The sequence below is a fragment of the Perca fluviatilis genome, chromosome 21 (assembly GCF_010015445.1).
Source record: "Perca fluviatilis chromosome 21, GENO_Pfluv_1.0, whole genome shotgun sequence".
In the NCBI taxonomy this organism is placed as follows: domain Eukaryota; kingdom Metazoa; phylum Chordata; class Actinopteri; order Perciformes; family Percidae; genus Perca; species Perca fluviatilis.
In genome coordinates, this window is record NC_053132.1 from 21,276,583 (window position 1) to 21,297,955 (window position 21,373).

The 21,373-nt window shown below is 42.0% G+C and overlaps 1 protein-coding gene across 7 annotated transcripts; it reads right to left on the reverse strand.

Moving 5' to 3' along the window:
- Positions 1–5,325: 5,325 nt before the first annotated feature.
- On the reverse strand, positions 5,326–21,240 carry zc3h7bb (zinc finger CCCH-type containing 7Bb). 7 transcript variants are annotated; one of them, XM_039788220.1, is made up of 21 exons: positions 21,122–21,240; positions 19,505–19,566; positions 19,345–19,381; positions 18,833–19,030; positions 17,661–17,819; positions 17,247–17,387; positions 17,100–17,142; positions 16,769–16,995; positions 15,802–16,096; positions 12,791–12,849; positions 12,539–12,638; positions 10,749–10,910; positions 10,405–10,610; positions 10,216–10,316; positions 9,909–10,090; positions 8,594–8,673; positions 7,995–8,266; positions 7,566–7,671; positions 7,005–7,113; positions 6,659–6,792; positions 5,326–6,010 (listed from the first exon to the last, which is right to left on the reverse strand). In XM_039788220.1, exons 1-21 carry the CDS (start codon positions 21,122–21,124, stop codon positions 5,975–5,977), a joined length of 2,712 nt encoding a protein of 903 aa, XP_039644154.1. In that variant the 5' UTR covers positions 21,125–21,240; the 3' UTR covers positions 5,326–5,974. The 7 variants fall into 7 exon arrangements, with proteins under 7 accessions (XP_039644154.1, XP_039644149.1, XP_039644151.1 ...); XM_039788215.1 differs by having other exon boundaries at positions 16,760–16,995; XM_039788217.1 differs by lacking the exon at positions 21,122–21,240 and adding an exon at positions 20,422–20,688 and having other exon boundaries at positions 16,760–16,995; positions 19,505–19,567.
- Between the last annotated feature and the right edge of the window lie 133 nt (positions 21,241–21,373).

Sequence of the window (21,373 nt, forward strand, 5' to 3'; positions counted from 1 at the left end):
ATACCGTAGTAGGCAATATTGGAAAACCCAACCTACAATATGCTAACTTTAAGCTTATAAACATTTAAGTCCCAATTGAAATAGTACTTCCCTAAAATGTCAACCAGTCCCCCAAAAAATGTGTTTTGAAGTAGACCTAACGTGATATATAATACACGTGTATAAAAGATAACACACGTGTATTTCTCACAGCAGACATTTTTGCACAGGTGAACCTAATTACATTAATAGGCTCATTTCTACTTAGGCGTGCCTGAAAGCCACGTGAGCCAGCATGAGGGCTTTGCAACTGACACACCTGCGTGGATATTATTAATTATTAAAGTTGGAAAGTGATGTTCTCGAGAAAAAAAAGAAAAAAAAAAGAAAAAAAAAGTCCACGAAATAAAATGCATGAAACCCCGACATTTTAAAGTCACTAACCTCAAACAACGGAATGCCATAAAACACAATGTTATAGTGCATGATATTGAGGCGATTTTTTCAGAATATAAACATCTAGAAAGAATGCATTGAAGAGTAAAATATAATTTCCGTACCCAGAGCACGGTCAGTCGATTATTCATTTCGAAATGCTTTGATCACCACAAACTATTCATTTGCGATTTGACCCTTAAACTGACCCTTTATACTTATGCTCGTGAGTATTTGACTGAATTGTTATTACAATTTGACAATAATGTGAATTGTGTGCTTCGATAAATGGAAAAACACAGTTTTTTTTTTTTTTCTAAAACGGTCTGTTTATTATTAAACGCTTTCAAGAGATTTGGTCCACTTATGATATCATGAACTTTCAACCAGGGAGGAGAAAAGAGAAAACAAAGTCAAGAAGATACAACATAAAACAAAATGTAAAAATACAGTACAAAAAGGAGGCCTTGTTTTTTCCACTTCTTACAACCCTGGTTTCTTCATCAAGAGTTGTTGAAAACAATTCAAATAAAAAATAATTTCTAACTGACTGAAAACCGATAAATTAAGATTTGTTTGTGGCTGTGTAGGTGTGTGTTGGTGACGGGATTCAAACGACACAAACTTATCAGGAGGCGGGGGACTATGCTAGGGGTAATTCAACCTTGTGAAAATCATCAACTTATGACATAAAGAGCCTTTTGAAGTGAAAGGATCTTGTTGATCTTTCCAAACTTGTCTCTAGCTGGCTCTGATTGGTGCATAGTGTTGATCAGCCGTATATGGTAAGGTAGGCTGACGAAGCATACGCTGTGAAGTTACACAAAAGTGCAAAATACTTTTGTTTAAAGGAACACGCCAACTTATTGGGACTTTAGCTTATTCACAGTAACCCTGTGACTATACAAATAACAAAATGTAAACAGGAACATGTTGGTGTTTTGTCATCACTTATTGGGAGCAGTAGGCTAGTTGGAACCGGTTACCTCCAGGATCTGTGCTAGGCTTAGCTAGCACTGGGGGCGTCAGACAGCACGCAGCACGCACGGAGATGAGAAGGGTATGTATGAACTTGTCTAACTCTGGGGGTTACGGTGAATAAGCTAAATTCCCAATAAGTCGGCGTGTTCCTTTAGCGGGGTACTGTACTCGAAAATACAGAAACCACGAGCTGGGATTGCCTCCATACGGCTCTCACAGACCATTCCCTTCTAAGTGAAATACCGTTTCTTTTTCACGGCCGTCGGACCGGCTATCAAAACAAAGAACAGAGAAGTTTGGATTACAACACACAGAAGGGAGTGGGACTTCATTCTCCGCTCAGGATGCAATTAAATAATAAATTATAATGTAAGATGCGTTGTGTACACAAAGTAGCAGAAACCTGCCTCCCCTTTAGTTTGTGTCATGATTCGCCTGCCTTTAACACACACAGAACATGCAGCACATGTTCTACTGTTTTCTTTTTTTTCTGTGCAATTCAGTTACATCATCAGTGCTTTTCTCCAACAATGGAAGAGGAGCCCCCCCTCTCAAATGCTCTGCCACGCCAACCCCCCCCCCCCAATTACTACAACATATCTTTAAAGGTAGGAATTGAAACATGATTCAACATGATCGGACAACTGTTTATCCACATGTCACACTGGCTAAAATACATTTAAAAAAAATGCCAGTCTTATTCACTATTTAATGTAGCCTTTTGGTTATTTACCGGCAACACCTTTTTTCATACAAAATTAAGATTTACCAAGCTTCGGCTCGTGGCTGTCAATTTTCCATCCCGGCTGCTTCTCATACATCGGACAACAATTAAGAGCATTTGAGTGGCGGCACTCTCCTACATTTATTTAGCTTTTTTAACACCCTGAAAAACAAGATGGAAACACATTACTGACCACAGCAAACTCTTCCACAGCCACAGAAAAAAAAACAGCTCCACCATCTCTTATCTAAATTACCTTATTAGGGTGTCTAAGTATTATAATAGGTATCAGGTATCATATACTGTATATAGTAAGCGGGATTATACAATAGGGGTATGTATCATCTTATAGGTGTAGTATATCGAATAAGGCGCTATACGGGAGTATATAGGCTACTATGTATGCTTCCGTTTCCAGATCCGTCTTTGTCTGGTGAATCAATTTAAACAAAAAATGCACAGTACAGGCAGTGAGCAGCAAGCTCTGTTGGTAGGATCAACACTGAGACACTGCAAAGGGGAGACATTAGACTTGAATCATCAGCCATCTTATTTTCTTTTCTTTGACCAGTGCCCAAATAATCCTAAGGCTAACAAACAGAGCTCAGACAACAGTAATATATAGCAGGTGTACCGTACTGTGTGTGAAATGTCTTCTATTACGGACGACCTATCGGTAGCTGATAACTGACGTCAACACCTGTAGGATTAAAAGCTCAAGCGCCTCACGTTAAATATCAGAGGCTGGCCGTTTTTTCTGCTCACTGCCTCCCAGACAGAGCTGTGCACTGCTGCATACACAGACGCATATTTACTGTTCATTATTATATTCATACATGGATACATATATAAAGAGATTTATACATTGCAATTAACATACATATATCAATAGCATATAGAGAAGAAATAGAATAGAATAGTCAATAGATAGCAATCATTATTGTCATCATATTCATCATAATACTAGGAGAAGTAGTAATACGATCCCTCAAAGAAGCTAATACCTGGGCTGTTCCAGACGAGGGCTCATTATCAACAATCCCCAAAACCGCTGCTGAGTGACCAGCAAAACTGACCCGAGATCTGTATTTTTGGGCTTAGCCCAGGCTGGGCTGTCCCGTCTAAATTGTGATTGGGCATGAAGTCTGTTTTTAAGAACTGGATAATTGGTGTCGCAACCATTTCTCTTTTTTCTATTCATCCACTGATAAAATGGAATATCACAAAACAATCATACACTATACTGTGGTTTTATAATCTTTTCTACAAGTAATATATCTCGCCTTTACATTATTTATTTTTTAACGTTCTGCTCCAATTTTCCATAATGTTCTGGTTGAGTGTATGTCAGTATTTTGGGAATTGAAGCCATTTGTTGATTTTATGCCGAGGTCACTCTGGATGGATAGGAAAATTGGTCAAAATATAGGGTGCAGCTTCTCAGAAGTTTGGCCTAAACACTGCATAACACTGCTGATTCTGTAAGTCCAGTGTAGCTGCTGAACTTGACAACGAAGAAGAAAAAAAAATAAATAAATAAAAAACTCAAGTTGGGCGACTCTCGATTTCTTCCATTCTTCTCTCAGTGTAAAAGATTTAACCCTCAAATTCAAATCAATCTCTGCATCAACCTCTTCATACAAACCCTTTCTGGAACAACCCACACAATAGGAAAAATTACAAAAAAAAGAATCATTAAAAAAAAAAAAATTCATCTAGTCATCTAGTTTAGCGATACATGTCATATAGCAATACCTCAATAACAAGAAGTTCTTCTATGTAATCAATACAGGTTTTCAGGTTATATATTTATTAAGCTTAACTGCTAAGTTATCAATTATTATTAGTAGTATACCATTATTTGTAAATATGTATAATATGTGTGTATATGTATCTGAATATAGACATACCTCCATCGTGTCTCCGTCCACATTAAAGGCTAGAATAAGATGGCATCCTGCCTCTGTGTGTGTATGTGTGTGTGCACATGTTTTTGCATGCGTGTTCGTGTTGCATGTTAATGTATTGTTCATAGGCACAACATGTGGTGAGAATGGTTTCCCTGTCTCAGGCTCGCAGGTTTCCCTTAATGAAAATTTTTGATATATTAGGAGCTACTGATAGCTATCAGGAACATAACATTTGGAAGTATGAGGAACACGGCTTTCCATTTGAAGGCCATGATTGGTTTTCAGTGAAATAATGACCCCAGTTCAACTGAAGAAGTGGCAACTTGCCCTTACTTTCAAATTATCTTTAATGATCTCACAATCAACTATAGAAAAATACATTCTTAATAATCCTCCATTCTTTTCATTAATCATTTTCTTCCAGCACTTAACTCTTTAAATTTTCCTTTTTCCTTTAACTATTACAAAACTCATCTTTTTTTTTTTTTTTTTTTTACAACTGAAGTCTTCTAAACGTGCCGTATTTTTACTTTGTTTCAATCCAAGTGAGGTCATTATTTCTTAATGGGCATCTGATGCTGAGAGCAGCTCTAGCCAGGACTCTACGTGTGCTGCAGTCACTTCTCTGTAGCCCTCCAACACCAGCGTCACATCTCTGTCAGCTGCTTCCCACTAGCTTACAGTACACCATGGAGAACAGCCCCGTGGTGGCTTTGGCAACAATTGCTTTGAGCCATTGGCCATGTGTACTTTAGCAACAAGTGATTAGTTAAGACCTTTCTGTTTTCACATCGTCAGCCCCCCAACTCAACCTGAGGGGAGCTGACATTCAGGCCTGCTTTGATTCACGTGGACGCCGGCTGACAGCTACTACAAGGTAATAATGTGAGTGAGTGTACGTGTCTGTGCTTGTCCCATGCAGGGACGGTTAGTCTGATCACATAACCAGCTATCACGAGGCCTTCTTATATTTAGGGGCTGTCATGTTACACAAGTTTGATTTGGGGCATGTGAGTATACTTGCATACATTCCACAACCACAGCAACGTTTTAAATGACTAATTTCATAGTTTTAAAGGCCCATGCAGGCATTACATTCATAGTGTTCTACCAATATGGCAGACAACATAACAAGCAAGTACAACTACCCTTCTAAAAAAAAAAAGAAATTGCGCTACAAATTATTAATCTCCAGAAAGTTATTTTGACCCTCTCGCAATATTCCCATGGGAAGGAGAGTAGAATTTGGTTGTCACGCAGCTTAACGAAGAGTGTCCACCAAGAACCTCTTTTTTAGTTTTTTAAACAATACTTTGTTTCTTTAGTCTCCATTGCCATCAACAGCACTGTGGACTTGACACTCCAAAGTTAAAATTACAACTTTAAGCGTAGGAGTACCGGGCTTTAATTCTGTTTTAAATTATCACCGAGCTAAATTTAAGAGCTGCGACCAGCGCGCCCACCCATGAATTGTTTCAGTGCTTGTGGTTTCGAAAAAAGAAAACTAACAAACAAAAGTGGTGCCTGGTGAACACGGATATACAGTCCAAAGAGCACTAGGGAATACTAGTTGATCATTTTAGTCAGAGCAAAACTAGTTGTCTGTGGAATTTCTGCGGTATAATCTGCTAAAGAGTGTAACTGCAGGTAACACTAAAGCCCAGTCCTGTATTTTCACTTACAAAGCTCTCTCTTCGTGTTAAGCGGTGCCTGTGATTTGTGTATCATGTGCTGTGCTGAAATGTTTGTGTGTGTGTGGGTGTATATATATATATAAATATATATATGGGGCTGGGTGTCCTAGTGCTCTCACACAGCTGGAAAGATGTTAGAGGAGGTCAGACTGGCGAGATGACAGACTGTTTAGTTGTAGCTGGTGTGGCAGGCCTGTCTCTCTGTCTGCAGCTCAGCGGCGATCAGCTGCCTCTAGTCACCGCAGCAACACTCAGAGATTATCCCCATCTGACAACCGCCGGCCTCCCTGAAACAATACACATCAACACTGCTCTTCTGTCAAACTTCCCAACAATCATGTCTACTAAGCTAACAAGGAAGCAGTCAGCTACTATAAAACTTACATGAAAAAGGTCTCCAAGCCCTTTAAATAGAAGGTTCTATACGCAAATTGTTTGTTCTTTTTCTGAATTTCTTCTGATTCATCTGTACTGTAATAATGCAAGCAACAAGCCAGAGTTAGCTTCCACTAACCTCTTAAGTTACAAGGCAGAATCTTATACATTACTAACCTATTGTTCATTTTGTGATAAAAGCACCAAAATTTGTCACATATATTTCAATATATTTAGAAGAGATTTGGATATTGGGCCACTTCAGATTAGTATTATTATGACCTTGGCAGCCATTTTCCAAAATGGCTGGTTACTTGTGGCCCGCCTAATTCTGCCTCCGATTGGCTTGTATTCTGGTATTCCTACCCTAAGCAATCCCCACTGCTCATGCCTAAACCTAACCACTAATATAAAATAAAAATACTTTTAAATCAATACCATCAGATTCTTACTGACACATCAGTGGAGAAAAGTAATGTGCAATATACACATGATACTCTACCACTGAAAAGAGGGGAGGGGCAGGTTAAATCGCTGATGAAAGTGTTATAAGCACTCACCATGCTTTCTGTGTAATCTGCTGTTATGGTGACCTGCTTGTCCTCTGGGGGCGGGGTCACAGTAGAGCTATCCGTACGTCTACTCTGATTGGTCAGCTGCAGCCACAGTTCGTACATCTGTTGCATGTCTCTCACTGCAGAGGAGTGACGGTGAGAAAGAAGAGAAGAAAACCTCAGTAACTTCTGATGCAGCGTGTTATGCACTTCAAAAGTCAATGTAATTTATCGTGACGTGTAGTGGTGGGCAAAAGGATTAAAAGAAAATCTGATTTGAGGAGTAACATGGTTAAATTTAGAGCTAAACACACCACTACTGATTTGTATAATGAAAATCTCAGGAGCTTACAGCTGTTGTTCTTCATGTATGTCCAAACATCCCTCTCCTCCAGACTGTGAGCAAATGAGCAGTTCCCAATATAGTGGCACTTCTTCTGCTTCATCACATGCACACACATCTGGATGACACAGAGGCATAAAATAAAGTGTTACAGTGAGGCCGACAGCATTGTAACAGACTTCCTCCACTGGATTTAATTAAAATGTACTTCTAAATTGTGAAAATGTCACTTTGTTGTTGTCATTTATGTCCATTATAGGCCACGATTAACGGTTTTGGAAAATAAGTGTTACAATTCCTGATATACTGACAGTTTAAAATGGCTTAAAATGAGTTTGTCTAATAAGTAGAATATGGTAATCCTACAATTACTGTGGCATTTAACACAGCTGATGGTGTCAACATGAAAACACGGTCAAACCCACACTGGCAGCTAAAGAATAATAAGATGCTGGGGTAAGGATATTTACAACACCACCTGTCCCCCAGGTTATAAAACAGAGACAACTGTACTCTGCATGTGAGAGGGGTGGAGGGCTGCTGAAGAGAATCGAGTGTATAAGGACTCACGTCATATTGCTGTGGATACGTGCGGGAGAAGGGCAGAGGCCGAACAACTACCCACTTCTTCTTCTCAAATGATTTCACCAGCAGGACTCGACGCTCCTTTGTCCAGCTAAGGAGACAAGAGAGCCAAAATAAAAAATAAATAAAAACAACACATAAACAGGGCTCAAACTACCATGTGCATATACGCGGTAGTGCACGTAAATATTTAATTTCATCCTTTGGCATACAACTGGGCTGCTACTGTAACAACCAGCGTTATAATGGCAGCAGATGATTATACGTCCTTAACACACAAATTAAAGTCCGTGACATGTGAACTGCCCCATTGACAATCAGCCTTAAAGATCAGATTTGAAAACACTGTGTCATATTGCCCCATGGGACACAAATGCTGGTGCGTGCATGTATAATGCGTGAGACAGGCCTCACCTATGCCGTGCTTTGGCAGTGCAGTACTTGAGGTTCTTGTCGGGCTCGTTGACCTGTCCTTCTCTCCAGCACTGGCCGCACACAAACTTCATTTTCAGGTTGAGGGGACGCCCTCTTCCCACCCCTGCTCCTAACCCTCCCACCCCCAATCCACCCACTGGGCCCACACCACCCCCACTGATGCCATCTCCCCCTACTCCTCCGCCCCCACCTCCCATTCCCCCTACTCCTCCTGCGTGTATGCTGCTGCTCGGATGGGGGACATGGATAGGCTGAAACACACAGAAAGAGAAAAATTAGAAGTTAATATTAATAAGACATTTTTTCGTTACCCGTTTAGCCAAAATTTTATAAAATCCCCAGACAACATTTAAGTTTATTTTACACACATACATAAGATTGGTTAAGTAGGGTCCAGGGGGATGGCATGAACTTCCGTGCTCATTATGTTCTACAGGTGAAGTTCCTTCTCAGGTGAAAGGAACTGGCTTGCATGTCACGTGTATCAGAAGATGTATGTAAATGTCCTCACCACACCAGGGCTAACACAGTCAATTTGAAGCAACTCCAGCTGCAGTACAGGGGGAAACCTGTCTCACCTTCTGCTGCTTCTGTGCGTTCTGCTCCAGCCTTTGCCAGTGCCTCTTGGACTCCTGCACCATCTCTTCGTGGGTGATACCTGAAGGAAACATTAGGGAGCAGCTCTTTGACCCTTTACTTACTTTCATAGATACTGTTTTCTTAGTCAAACACAGCATGCATTTGGCAAGACATTATTTCAGTATTAGCAATATGGCAGACCTTTATTATTAACCACAGCAACATTATGTACTAGATTACATTTTGCTACCGTTAAGAGTAGGGCTGCACGATTAAGGCCAAAATGATAATCACGATTATTTTGATCAATATTGAGATCACGATTAATTTTCACGATTATTTGTTGATTTTAACCAAAACATTTAATTTAACCAATTTTATTGTCACACAGGCCAATTATAACTGCTTTCACATTGATATTGTGCTACATTCCTCCTTTGCTGAAGGATGCTATGAAGCAGTTTGCCATTTCAGCTGTTATGGGACTATTTTCCACACATGCGCATTTGTCGTGAAAAGATACAGGCAACGCAATTTTCTGTTCACGTTAACGGTGCACATTAAAATCCAGTGCACCGGTGCCCGGTATCTACCGGACAAAATAGCAACGCGGATTACGGTGCCACTTAAATGTCTGTGTTGCGCTCTGATGCTCCAAAACAGACGTTAGAGGCAACAGAAACATTGCTGCATGTCACGCTAGTAAACACTAATAACACGTTACACAGCAGGTAACGTTAGCCTACCATTAGCTACAGTAGTAACTGGATTAAACACGGCTAAAATGCTGACAGCTAAACAGTGTAGTGTGACTGTATATCACTACAGAGGATTCCAACAGCAGGACGTACAACTGTCTGCCGCTAAAGATATGAGCTAACAGACACAAACTAGCACTGGTCAAATGCTGTTTACTGGTAAACTGGTAAACCTCGGGACTGACTTATGACCGACTGCTATCTGTTGTGGAATTTTCCTCACGTTACTCTGTCCTCTGTGACTGTCTACATCTAGAAACTAAGCTGCGCGGTGCAGGGAACAACTCCGATTGGCTCATGGAGGCACGTGATCAGACAATGGTTTACGGAGCTTTGAAAAAAGAAAAAAAACTTTGATACAGAGCATTCTATGAACGGATTGAATCATTTTAAATATCGCTCGATCACGTGAATTTGATCGTGGGAAGCCAAAATCGTGATCGTGATTAAAATTTGATTAATTGTGCAGCCCTAGTTCAGAGGTTAAATGTTTTCATTTCATTCGCAATATTTTTCGACAAATTGAAAAGACAACTGTTGTGTGTGTTCTACCCACCAGTATCCTGCTGCAGGACCCAGCATTTGAGCTCTATGACGGAGTGAGCAAAGGAGCAGCTGTCCTCCCGCTGGCAGCCGTAGCGAACCTCGTGGCGACACACGTCAAACTGGCAGAGAGGGTGCAGGGGACGCACCTTACTGTAGCGCACGTTGGCTGACCTCACCACGTGCACCAGGCACCTGCAGCCGATAGATCATAGAATTGTTTACAAGCCAACAGACAGAGTTTCATCGCACTGGTATTAAACCTAACCAAACTGACACTTTCTTGAGCAAAACAAAGACAGAAACTCCTTTCCACTCACTTGTTGTCGTCGAACGGGTGTCGAGCTGTGAGGTTTGAGCAGACTGCTAAGTTTTCTTTGCTGCGCTTGCTAATGATGCGAGGCTTGCTGTCAAAACATTCCTGTTGAAAGGAGGAGAGAGATGCATAGAAGTCATGGTCTTGTTCAAATGCTCCAAAAGGTGAATGTTTGAAGAGACTGTGGTCCCACCTCACAGAGGAACATGAACATGCCCATGTGGAGCTGCAGCAGTCTGGTGACGCTAAGCGCCCGTCTCTCTGTGCTGCCCAGCGGATCGAACAGCAGCTCTCGGCTCAGTGCGCCCTTCCTCTCCTGGGTCCACACGTCAATCTCCTCCTGGCAGTAAGCAAACGTACAGTTCTCCCCATACTGGCACTCCTGACGCTCCTGCACCTCTGTAGGACCAAGAAAGAGTAAGTTATTATAGAACTTTTGCAATATTTCAAATCAATTTGGCTGTTGGGGCCATTTCCAAAATAGATTTTACCACCTTCAACAGATATTCAATTGTTGTATTAGTAATTTATACATACCTTTACAGAGTACAAATGCCCCCAGGAAATTGTTCCGTGCAGGCCGTGGCCGGATCCTCTTCCAAGTGGGGTCATCTGTGTTTTTGAGGCGGCACAGCAGCACATCCCTTTTGCAGCGGTGTGCTGCCTCCGGCTGATACTTGTAGTCCATCACTCGTGGACCTGTGAGCCAGAGAAGGAAAGAGAAGGTTAAATGATCCTGTAAAACAAGTAAGCACTTTTGTAAGATGTGATACATTCTGTGACTGATGTTGCAATTCCACCTGGGCAGTAACAGAGGCTGATAAATGCCTTTAATCGAATTTGTGGTGCAGACAATTAGACACACAGCACAACATAAAGAGAACAAAAGAAGGTGATCCACATGAAGTCAGGCACTGAATAATAAGCACATGGAATACAACCACACATTTACATCATGTAAAAGTTGGTTTGATTTTATTTCATACAAAAAAAAAAAAAAATACTATTCCCATCATTAAGTGCCAGTACAATACAAGTTAAATCCAGATAAATAAATACAGACATCTATTTAACCATAATCAATCACTAATAAAATCTGAATAAAATCTGGGCAGCAACTAAAACCATCACTCCAAATCTAAACCAGTAAAATCAATAAGACTAAAACAGACCCTAATGCCCTAAAAAAACAAGAAAAAAAAAAAAAATCCAACCAATAAAAAGATCTTAGCAACCAGAATTGCTATACGAACATTTCATCATCCCATGACTGGAGAAAATCTGAAGCGGGAACCAGAGGGGAGTAGCTGAAACTCGGAGTAAAGGGAATGGACACTGACTGACACTGGATTTAGTTTTATTTTTTTAAATCACTTATCCATTGTACAGGTCAGTGAGATTATTTTGCCGAGGAGGATGTTGCTACTAATCTTCACTATTTTAGAGGAGATACATTCTGTATTCAATTGTTGTATTCATAATGATTAAACATCCCTTGAAAACAACGATTAGATATTTCACATATAATGCACACAGTTGGTGCTATTTGAGATGCACCGATTACAACTTTCTAGGCCGATTCCGATTTCCGATTTTCTTCGAGTTAGGCCAGCCGATACCGATTTTAGCCGATTCCATCTTTTCTTTAATAGAACATTTTGCACAGAACATAGAACATTTTTTGAACAGATAATGGATCACTATAAAATAGAACTATATAAATTACTCCTGGTGTGGGAAATTCACACACATCTAGAGTGCAATGTTAGAACCATTTTCTTTTTTTCACATCCAATATCCAACAAAAAAATGTGATTTGGGTTTTTGGTGTCGTCCCTCCATGCCCTACTTTTTCCTTGCAGGTGTTGCATATTGCAAACTTGTTATCTTCTGCACACACGCTGAAGAATTTCCAAACAGCTGACATGTTGCAGGTTAATTCACGAGGTTCCCTATATGTGCGAGAATAGCGCGGACACGCGCTTCACACCGCGAGCGGGTACACGCGACATACGGCGGAAAAGTTGAGAGAAAGGAAAGAGAGACTGTGCTGTCGTGTCCATGTGCGTCCTTGAGAACTGTAATTCATATAACTTATGTTGTCAGTTAATTGTAGCATTGACCGGCACGAAATCGGCATATGTCAGACTGACCTGCCAGTCGCCGGTCAAGGCAGAGCACGTGAAAACCGGCCAATTATGGTCACCAGCCGGTTTATCGGTGCATCTTTAAATGCTATAACATCCCACTGTAAACATTTGTCAAAAAGGAGGGACAACAGTAGCTGGTCAAAGGCTAGTAAGAGAAAGTCTGCAAAATGAACCAACCTATTCGGCTGTAACAGGCATGACAGGCCTGCCGAAACTCATGTGTGGCTGCCAGAGGATTCCTGGAGAGCAGAGACAGGTTGGTTCCTGCTGGACCATTCTGAAGAAGAAAGAAAGGCTAATTAGCGGCAGTTATGATCCATGGTTATGGTCAGAAATGGCTGCTAGTTAATACAAAACCAGCACCATTTACAGTACAATGTAAAAGCAGTTTGTACTGCAAGAGATGATGTAATTGTGTGCGTTACTCACTGCATGTACAGCACTGTGGTTGCGCATTCCAGGGATGAAGCTGTGGCACACTCGTCCCCCTGAAGACCACAGACACAAGGACACACACTGCGGTCAGATCCCATATTGTAATGATGCCGACTCACACTGGCTGCTGCTGACGCACATCTCACGTTAAAGCCAACGCCCTAGGAACTCTGCTCTAGTAACTAAGCAAGAGCAAGCTAACAAAATGTGTGTACAGAAAGAAAAAATTACATTATAGGCATGCTTATCATTAAAAAAATAATTTCAGTAAACAACAGCACTGTGTGCAAAGCTAAAAGGTCTATATACACTTTTTTTATTTATAAATTATAGGTACACTAAGGGCCCTATCTTGCACTCAGCGCAATTGACTTTGTACACCGACGCATGTATCATTCCTATTTTGCAACCGACGCACAGCGGACCTTTCCCTCCACAGACGCACGTCGGTAAATTAGAGAAAGAATTTGAGCTCCCGGGGGCGGATCAGCGAAAAGAGGAGGAGTGTTCAGGCGCAAACATTCCCTGGTGCTATTTTGCAGTTTCAGAAAACAATTCCGCCAAAGACCAGGAAAAACCTGGTCTAAAGTCAGTGGCGCTAGTCTAAAGTCAGTAGCGTGTTATTCAGATGCTATTTTAGGAGCGCATGCTTGGCCATAATGTAGCGTGTGCACAACGCGCATACACTTTGCTTCTCTCATCTACACGGACGCAGCAGTTCCCATTTTTGCAAACCATACATAATTACAAGGAAAAATATTATTGAAAATGCGCTTCAGGTGTTTGGATAGGACAGGAGGCACTTCACAATACAATCCTCAAAAAGTCGCAGCATTCTTTGTGGCTTGTTGTGTTTTACACAACATTTCCATGAATCATGGATGTGTTGATGACATAAATGAGGAAATATTAGAGGACTTAAGGAGACGTGATGTTGAACTACGGCGGGATTGGACACTTGAGGGTTCGGGAGTGGTAATGCCGATGATGCGCTCCTGGTGGAGCGGGTGGATGGTGATGGAGTGGGGGGAGGAGGAAGGGGCACAAAAAGGAGCAGATGGTGCGTTTGGATTCCCATGCTCCATGGCTGCAGCAATCCTCTCCAGACTTGAGAAGATGCGCCCGAGAGACCGCAGCAACATCACGGGCAAAGGCGTCAAGTAACGAAGTACAAATACTTTGTTACTTTACTTAAGTAGAAATTGTAGGTATCTATACTTTACTGGAGTAATTATTTTACAGCAGACTTTTTACTTCTACTCCTTACATTTTCACGCAATTACCTGTACTTTCTACTCCTTACATTTTAAAAATAGCCTCGTTACTCCTATTTCAGTTTGGCTTGTTTTCATTCAAAAAAAACACACACACACAAAAAAAAAAAAAAAAACTATCCAGATTAAATCGCTCCATCCAGATAGTGAATTTGATTGTGGTTGGATGAGAAGTATAAACATATACCATTCCGACATCCTATTGGTTTGTACGAGATCCATTGCACCTGAACAGACCCGGTGCTAATACGGCACCGGTGCCGTAATGACCGAATAGCAACGCGGATTTCGGTGCCTTATTTAGGTGCCACATAAATGACTGCGCTTCTCTCTGATGCTCTGAAAACGGACGTTAGAGGGAACTGAAACATCGCTGCACGGGACGCTAGTCAACACCACATTCGACAGCAGGTAACGTTAGCATACCGTTAGCTAGCAGCTGGAGTAAACACGGTTAAAATGTTGACAGCTAAAAAAAAGTGTGTAAAAGTGTGTCTGTATTTCACTGTAGAGGATTGTAACACCAGACTGTAGCTGCTGTTGTCTGAAAAACACAGAAATAAGTTATTGTTATTACATTTTTAATAAATAATACAATTTTGACCCTGTGGCCTTAGCAATACACAAGCCGTTCTTTAATGTCGCCTTGTGCTACTTTTTTTTTTAAGATCAACTTTTTATTATTTTATATTTTTGAACAGACAAATACAATTGAACAAGGTGCTTCCTTTTATTTTGTGGAGGTGGGGTAGTGCACTATAGGCCCCTGTGGGGGCTAAGCTTTTGTCCTTAATGGCATTTTTTCCCCCACTTACATTACTTTTACTTTTATACTTTAAGTAGTTTTGAAACCAGTACTTTTACACTTTTACTTGAGTAAAAGCTTGAGTTGATACTTCAACAGAAGTCTTTTCAAACCCTAGTATCTATACTTCTACTTGAGTAATGAATGTGAATACTTTTGACACCTCTGATCACGGGCATTTATACTTTGCCGCATCCCGGACAGCTCCCGCTGGCGTGCGCCAGGCATATCTGCCGTCATAATAGCAATCCGCCATGGAACAAGCGCGCCTGCTCTTAAAGGGAATGTGAGATGACGCTCTGATTGGTTTATTGCACGTTACGCCCAAACCACACCAACTTCAGACCGACCCATTTTAGATTTGCGTCGGGCGCAAGAGTCATTTATCCCGCCGGTATAATAGCAACAGCGCCCGAGATCCGCCCACAAAGCTACTTGCGTTTCACGTTTGATACTTTCATTTCAGATCGTTAAAATAGGGCCCTAAAGGTCTTTACACACCAGGGACATTTTTTTTCATGCGATTAGTTCCCACGTCAATACATTTTTTCAAACCGTTGTTGAGAAAACAGGTAGTTATGTAAAATCAGACATTGAGCAGCCCCATATAGCCAAAACGGCATGATCCTCATCTCATAATGCCTCTGCGAAGATTTGACTGCGAGATTGGCAGTAGAAACACTGTTTGTGTATGCTTCGTGGTGCAGGTTGGCACGGATTGTTTTTTTGTTGCCATTTGTGGAGCCTGGGCTGTCTACAGAAACCGTGTTTCTTTACAGTGTGTTCAGGGGACAGGCAGCTCGCGGATAGTGAGGAGATGTTTGCTGTATGTGACAAAAAATGTTGTAGCTTATAAAAAGCGTGACATCACTCAGAGCACCTTTAAATGAGATAAAAACACATTAAGATATAGACTCTTTGCTCACCAGGGAGAGTGTACTCAGACAATGAGTCCAGCCCGCCAGTGGCGACTCCTGCCTTTCCTTCTCCATCCGTGACCCCTGTGGTGAAGCCTCCCAGGGCGTCCTGCGCCTGGGTGGAGCCCTGGTCCCGCTGGGCCAGTGGCGAGTAGGGCTCCAAAGCGGGCATGTCACTGATGGAGGAGCCGAAGAAGGCTGGGTGAAGCTGGGATGACGGGGCTGGAAGGTTGGCGGAGTACGGAGGCCGAAGACCCACCGCCGTGTTGGGGAGGTTGGTGGGGATAGCACCCTGGACTGGACTCTGGACCAGGAGACAAACAGAGACGAAACATTAGGCTGGTTCGAGATGAGCCAGGTCTGCGCAGAATCGATCACCGGCGATCGCTGCCCAATGCATGCCGGTTAGATTTGTGTCCGTGTGATTTATGATGACATTTGATATAAACTTTTCATTGACTTTGAATTGGAGGGATTTTAACTGCCATTTGTCTGATTTAAAAGTTTATTCTGTACAAACCACATGTTGTGTGGCTGGTAGTTACGTTTAGAAGTCAGAGAGACTAAATCTGTTCAGGTTACGGATCATCTACAGTCTGTTGTTAATTAAAATCAGCAACGTATCGCATGTAGAGCATTTTGAGAGCTACTCTGTCAGAATAAAAACTACTGGAGATTGTGTAGGAGCTGATATATGGGTCTGATAACATTTTATTAAAGCGTAATCGGACGACAGTGTTTATGTCACTTTCTGTTCAGCCTGAAGGCTGCTGGAATCGGCTGGAAACTTGACAGCGGATTGTTGTCACCGCCCCCTGCTGCTCCCGCCTGCTCTCGTCCACTTTACAGGCGAGGCGCAGTTCATCTCGAACGAGCCTATTACTTCATGTAGAGGGAGTTGAAGTCACCCCTACTAAAAACAGATGTGCGCCTGTTGGTTGTGGCTCAAACTCCCTCCTTCACTCACCTCACTCACTTTCTTGGGAATGCACTCCAGCAGACTGTCTAACTCATCCTTGAGGACACTGTTGCATTCATCCATGTGCTCCGACACAGGGACGGAGTACGGCATGGGAGGCAGGCCCTGGCTGCTGGGGCTCTCTGACAAGTCGGTGCATGGAGTCACAGGCGTCGCCGGGTCATCACTGACCGGGATGGGTGTGGCCAAAGGAGCAGGGATGCACTGCGCATTGGACACGTCAGCTAAAAAGGAAGAAAAGAGCAACGGAGATAAGGAAATTAATATGGGAAACAGATGGAGGTCTGGGTAGGAGCAGACATGTTCAGGGCGTGCCAGTTGGTCATACCTTGTCCCATGTCCCCCAGGGATTCCAGCCCATTGGAGGACATCTGAAGAAAGAAAGGAAAAAAAAAAAAAACACAGACATGATTAGCCTCTCATTCAGTCATTGCATTCCAAGTATGTAGCTCTACACTGCGACAACAGCACCCACCTCTCCTGTGGGTGGGGAAGTCTCCCCATGACTCTCCCCTTCTGTGGCTGTGGACTCCGTCTGTGGGCTGACATAAGCCTTACGGCCCTTCAGGCCTAGTTTATTGGCCAGATCCTGAGCTAGGTCACTCACCTGCCTGTCCTGGAAGATGAATCACGAAAAGAAGTCCCACTTACCATTCGCTTTAAGTAAACTTTAATGAGGAGCACAGTTTAGTCTAAGTCATTAAATAAATCCTATCCGTGACTTAATACGTATACTAAAATTAAATATTCTATTCAAAATCTGCATTAACTAAAGCACTCACCATCACTATTAACTCATTTCCTGAGGTAATCTTTCATTTTAAACTACATCTTTAAATCAAGTGGGGAAAAGTCATTTGTAATCATAGTTTCAGTGTTGATGACGTACGTGTGGTGCAGTGAGGAGACATTTGGTTCCACACTCGTAGGCCTCCCGGAGTCGTCCCAACTCTCTCAGGCAGATCGCTTTGCGGTACAAAGCTCTGCGACTGCCTTCTGACACACACAGTGCACTTTCACAGTCCTGAACGCCACGCTCGTACTCCCTCTGAGATCGAGAAAACAGAGATATACAGTAAGAGCAAAGGCTATGGAATTTAAGAGCCATTTTACAAGGAACAAAAAAACTGTTTCCAGCTGGTATTAAAATCTGAGGCCCAACAAGTCCCCCAAGAGCATGCATTTGGTGCGACAGTGGCGAGGAAAAACTTGTTTTTAAACAGGCAGAAACCTCAGGCAGACCCTGGCTCTTGGTGGATGGTCATCTGCCTTGAGCGGTTGGGGAGAGGGGGGTGTATGTGTCCTGGGCCACATTAAGAACTGCCTACTGAACTGTAAGCGGAACTAAGTACTCATTCAAAGTATTTGTCATGACACAGAAAACACAGAGTGAATCGTGTTTTAGATGTTATTACCATACTGTCGTAGCCTGGTTGGCACAAGACCCTTCTCAGTTGTAACTGAGAGCGGGTCTGGTAAAGGTTCATTTACAGTTCATTTCCAAAGGGGTGTCTCCAACAGACGCCGCTCAAATGTCTCTGGGCACATTGGATAGTCCAACTAATCAGACCAACGATCCGGGTGACACTGCGCTTCAGTAGCCTTCGTGTTGAATGTAAACAAAAAGCTGCTCATAGTCACTGCGCTATCGTCGTCGCGTAAAGCCCGCCTCAGCGGTTGTGATTGGTGTAAAGCTCGCCTCAGTGGTTGTGATTGGTGTAAAGCCCGCCTCAGCGGTTGTTACTGGTGTAAAGCCCGCCATATCCACGGATCTTTGGAGCTCTGTGCCCCCCGTTAGCCAGGAAAAGGCGGCTGTGTGGGCAGCACGGAGGCCCTAGGGGAACACCGGTAGACAGTAACCTTATTTTTTGTTTCATAAAATGTACCCAAATTCACAAATATGTAGAATATTAGGCTATTATAATAAAAAAATATATATATTTTGTTGGTTTACTAGCAATTGATCTATGATAAGTCAAACTAATATACATTCCCTACTGTGTTTTCTATTTTTTCCCCGCATAAGCATCTGCAAGTAACATATCCCCTCTTCCCCCTCACCGTCTGGTAGCAGGCAGCGGCCCGGTTGACATATAGGCTCTCGAGCAGCTCGTGGGGGATGACGAGGGCCTCAGCCTGAGCGTAGCGGGCAACGCTGATTCCCTCCCCGTACTGCTGGGTCGCCTGACGACAGTCTCCATCTCTAAAGCAAGAATTGCCCTCATCCAGTAAGTTACACACCAACTGGGTCAGAAATGCCTGAAGGGAATGTGTAGAGAAAGGTCAAAGAGAGATTGAATAAGAAGAGGAAAGAAGAAGGGAGTGAGAAGGTTGACATGAAAAAAAATTATAGGAAGGTGATATGAGATGTTCAGAAAAACACAGAAAGAGAAGAAAAAGAGGGGAACAAGAAAAGAAAGAGAAAATTTAGGACAAGATAAATCACAATGTCTGAGCTCTAATTACATCTATGTCCAGGAGATAATAAAACAAAATGTGAGTATTGCCAATGTGAAAGCACATTGTTGATAAAAAGTGAAAGAAAAAAATGTATGAAAATGATCAATGCAAACCTCATAACTCTCTGGCTCTGGGAAAGGCAATGATGACCTGTGGACAAAAAAAATAAGAAGCTGTCTTTGCTCTCCATATACAAGGGGTGTGCACTTTTCTCACGATACCTCTAATTAGTTGTAACAAGGCATTAAAAGTCAATATTATTTGTGCACTTACTGGATAAAGCTCATGGCTTTCTGAATTTCCTCTCTTCGTTTCTGGCGATCGTGATCCATAGCCTGAAGGTAAAGACAAGGTTGACTTGCAACAGTTTAAAACTACACTTCTTGCACAACAGTATTAACAGCTTTGACATCTACGTTCAATATACCGTATCCACACATAACATTAGTATCATGATGGATAAGGCTATATTCTGCAGCGATTAAAAACCTTTGCAAGCCCTGCTAACTACTTACAGTCGTCCTGGACAAGCCAAGGCCTGCCACTAAAACACGCTAAGCAATCATCGGACTTGCGTAAACAAACAGCCGGGATAGCTAACGATGAAGCTGGCTGGTAGTTATCGTTAGCATTTAGTTATATTGAAGATGACACAGTTCCCCAAGAAGTAACGTTATTGACACATAGCTACGTTACATTGCGGACAATTTTAGGAGGGGGCATCTGAACGTCAGCTACAACGTTAGCCATAACAATTTGGAAAAGTATAACGTTAGCTAGCTGACATGCAGGTCAGCTCCCATATGGTCAGCGCCAACGACAGTATCGTTAAACGTATGTTCAAATACACAACTTACTAATGGAGTTAACTAGTGTAGATAACGTTAACGCTACCTGGGTTTACCTACCGGTAGTTAGGATTAGCCAGCTAACGCTATTTACTCAGCCTGAATGCTAAGCACTGAATTTTAGCTTAACGTTAGCTAACGTTAAATAAATTAATATATCTTTCAAGTCACGTGCAAATTATTGTTTAATTTACAGCTTACAAACAATTACCTATTGTTGAGCTGACATAACGTTTTATGGCTACACTGCTTGTAACCCTAGTGTTAACACGGTAACTTAATTTAATACTAGTGGAACCCCAGTTAATAGCCAAAGCCCTTGTTAGCACGGCAACTCACCGAGAGTTAGCTAGCTAAGTTGCAGCGCTTTTCAGATCAGAGATAGCTTCACAGAGCGTTGGCAAAAAAAGACAGGAACAACTAGCCAAATGTCAGTTAACGTCCAGGCGCATATCTGTAAGTATAGTGTCCCTGTCATTTGTATGTGGACGGAGAACGAGTTTCTCTGCGCTACGGCTGCTGTTGGATACTGACCGGCTGCTAACTAGCTAGCTAACTGTTAGCTGTTTCGGTGAGTGCAGTATCGCAACAAGTTTCCAGGAGAGGTATGGCCACAAGAGGGCAGCAAAAACTGTCACTGTTCTGGTTGGGCTTCGTTTTCATTTGCAGTGTGATGGGAAAAGTAGTAACGTTAGGACTACCACAGTGTACAAATACGAAATTACAGTTTTAGGCCCCTGTTTTCAAAATGTTAGAATGTCGCCTAAATAAAAATGCAGAAGTAAAATGAAAAAGCATAATCACCAAAATGTTCTATTTCTGAATAATGTTGAGCTAGCTAGCTAAGTGTTAGCTACACCGTGGATTATAATTATTATTATAATCTTATTATTATAATCATGTGTAATATGTGTAAATTATAATCATATTATTATAATCATGTGTAAACAGCATTTTATGTTGTAGCTAGTTGATCGAGATGTATCATATGGAGCTCATAGGATACACTTATACTCTTAGTTCTTATATGTCAATACATTACCATCAGGAAAAAGGCCCAGCAGAGGACGTTCTTCCTGCGCCAGTTTAAGAAGTTCAACCTGCCTCAGGAGCTGCTGATACAATTTTACTCTGCAATCATACAGTCTGTTCTCTGCACATCCATCACTGTTTGGTTTGGATCCAATAAGGTCCAGTAAACTAAAATAAAATAAATCCAAGCGGATGATGATGACGGACTTCGAACAGCAGATGGCGGTAAAAACACTAGCTCTGGCGTAAACAGAATCAACGA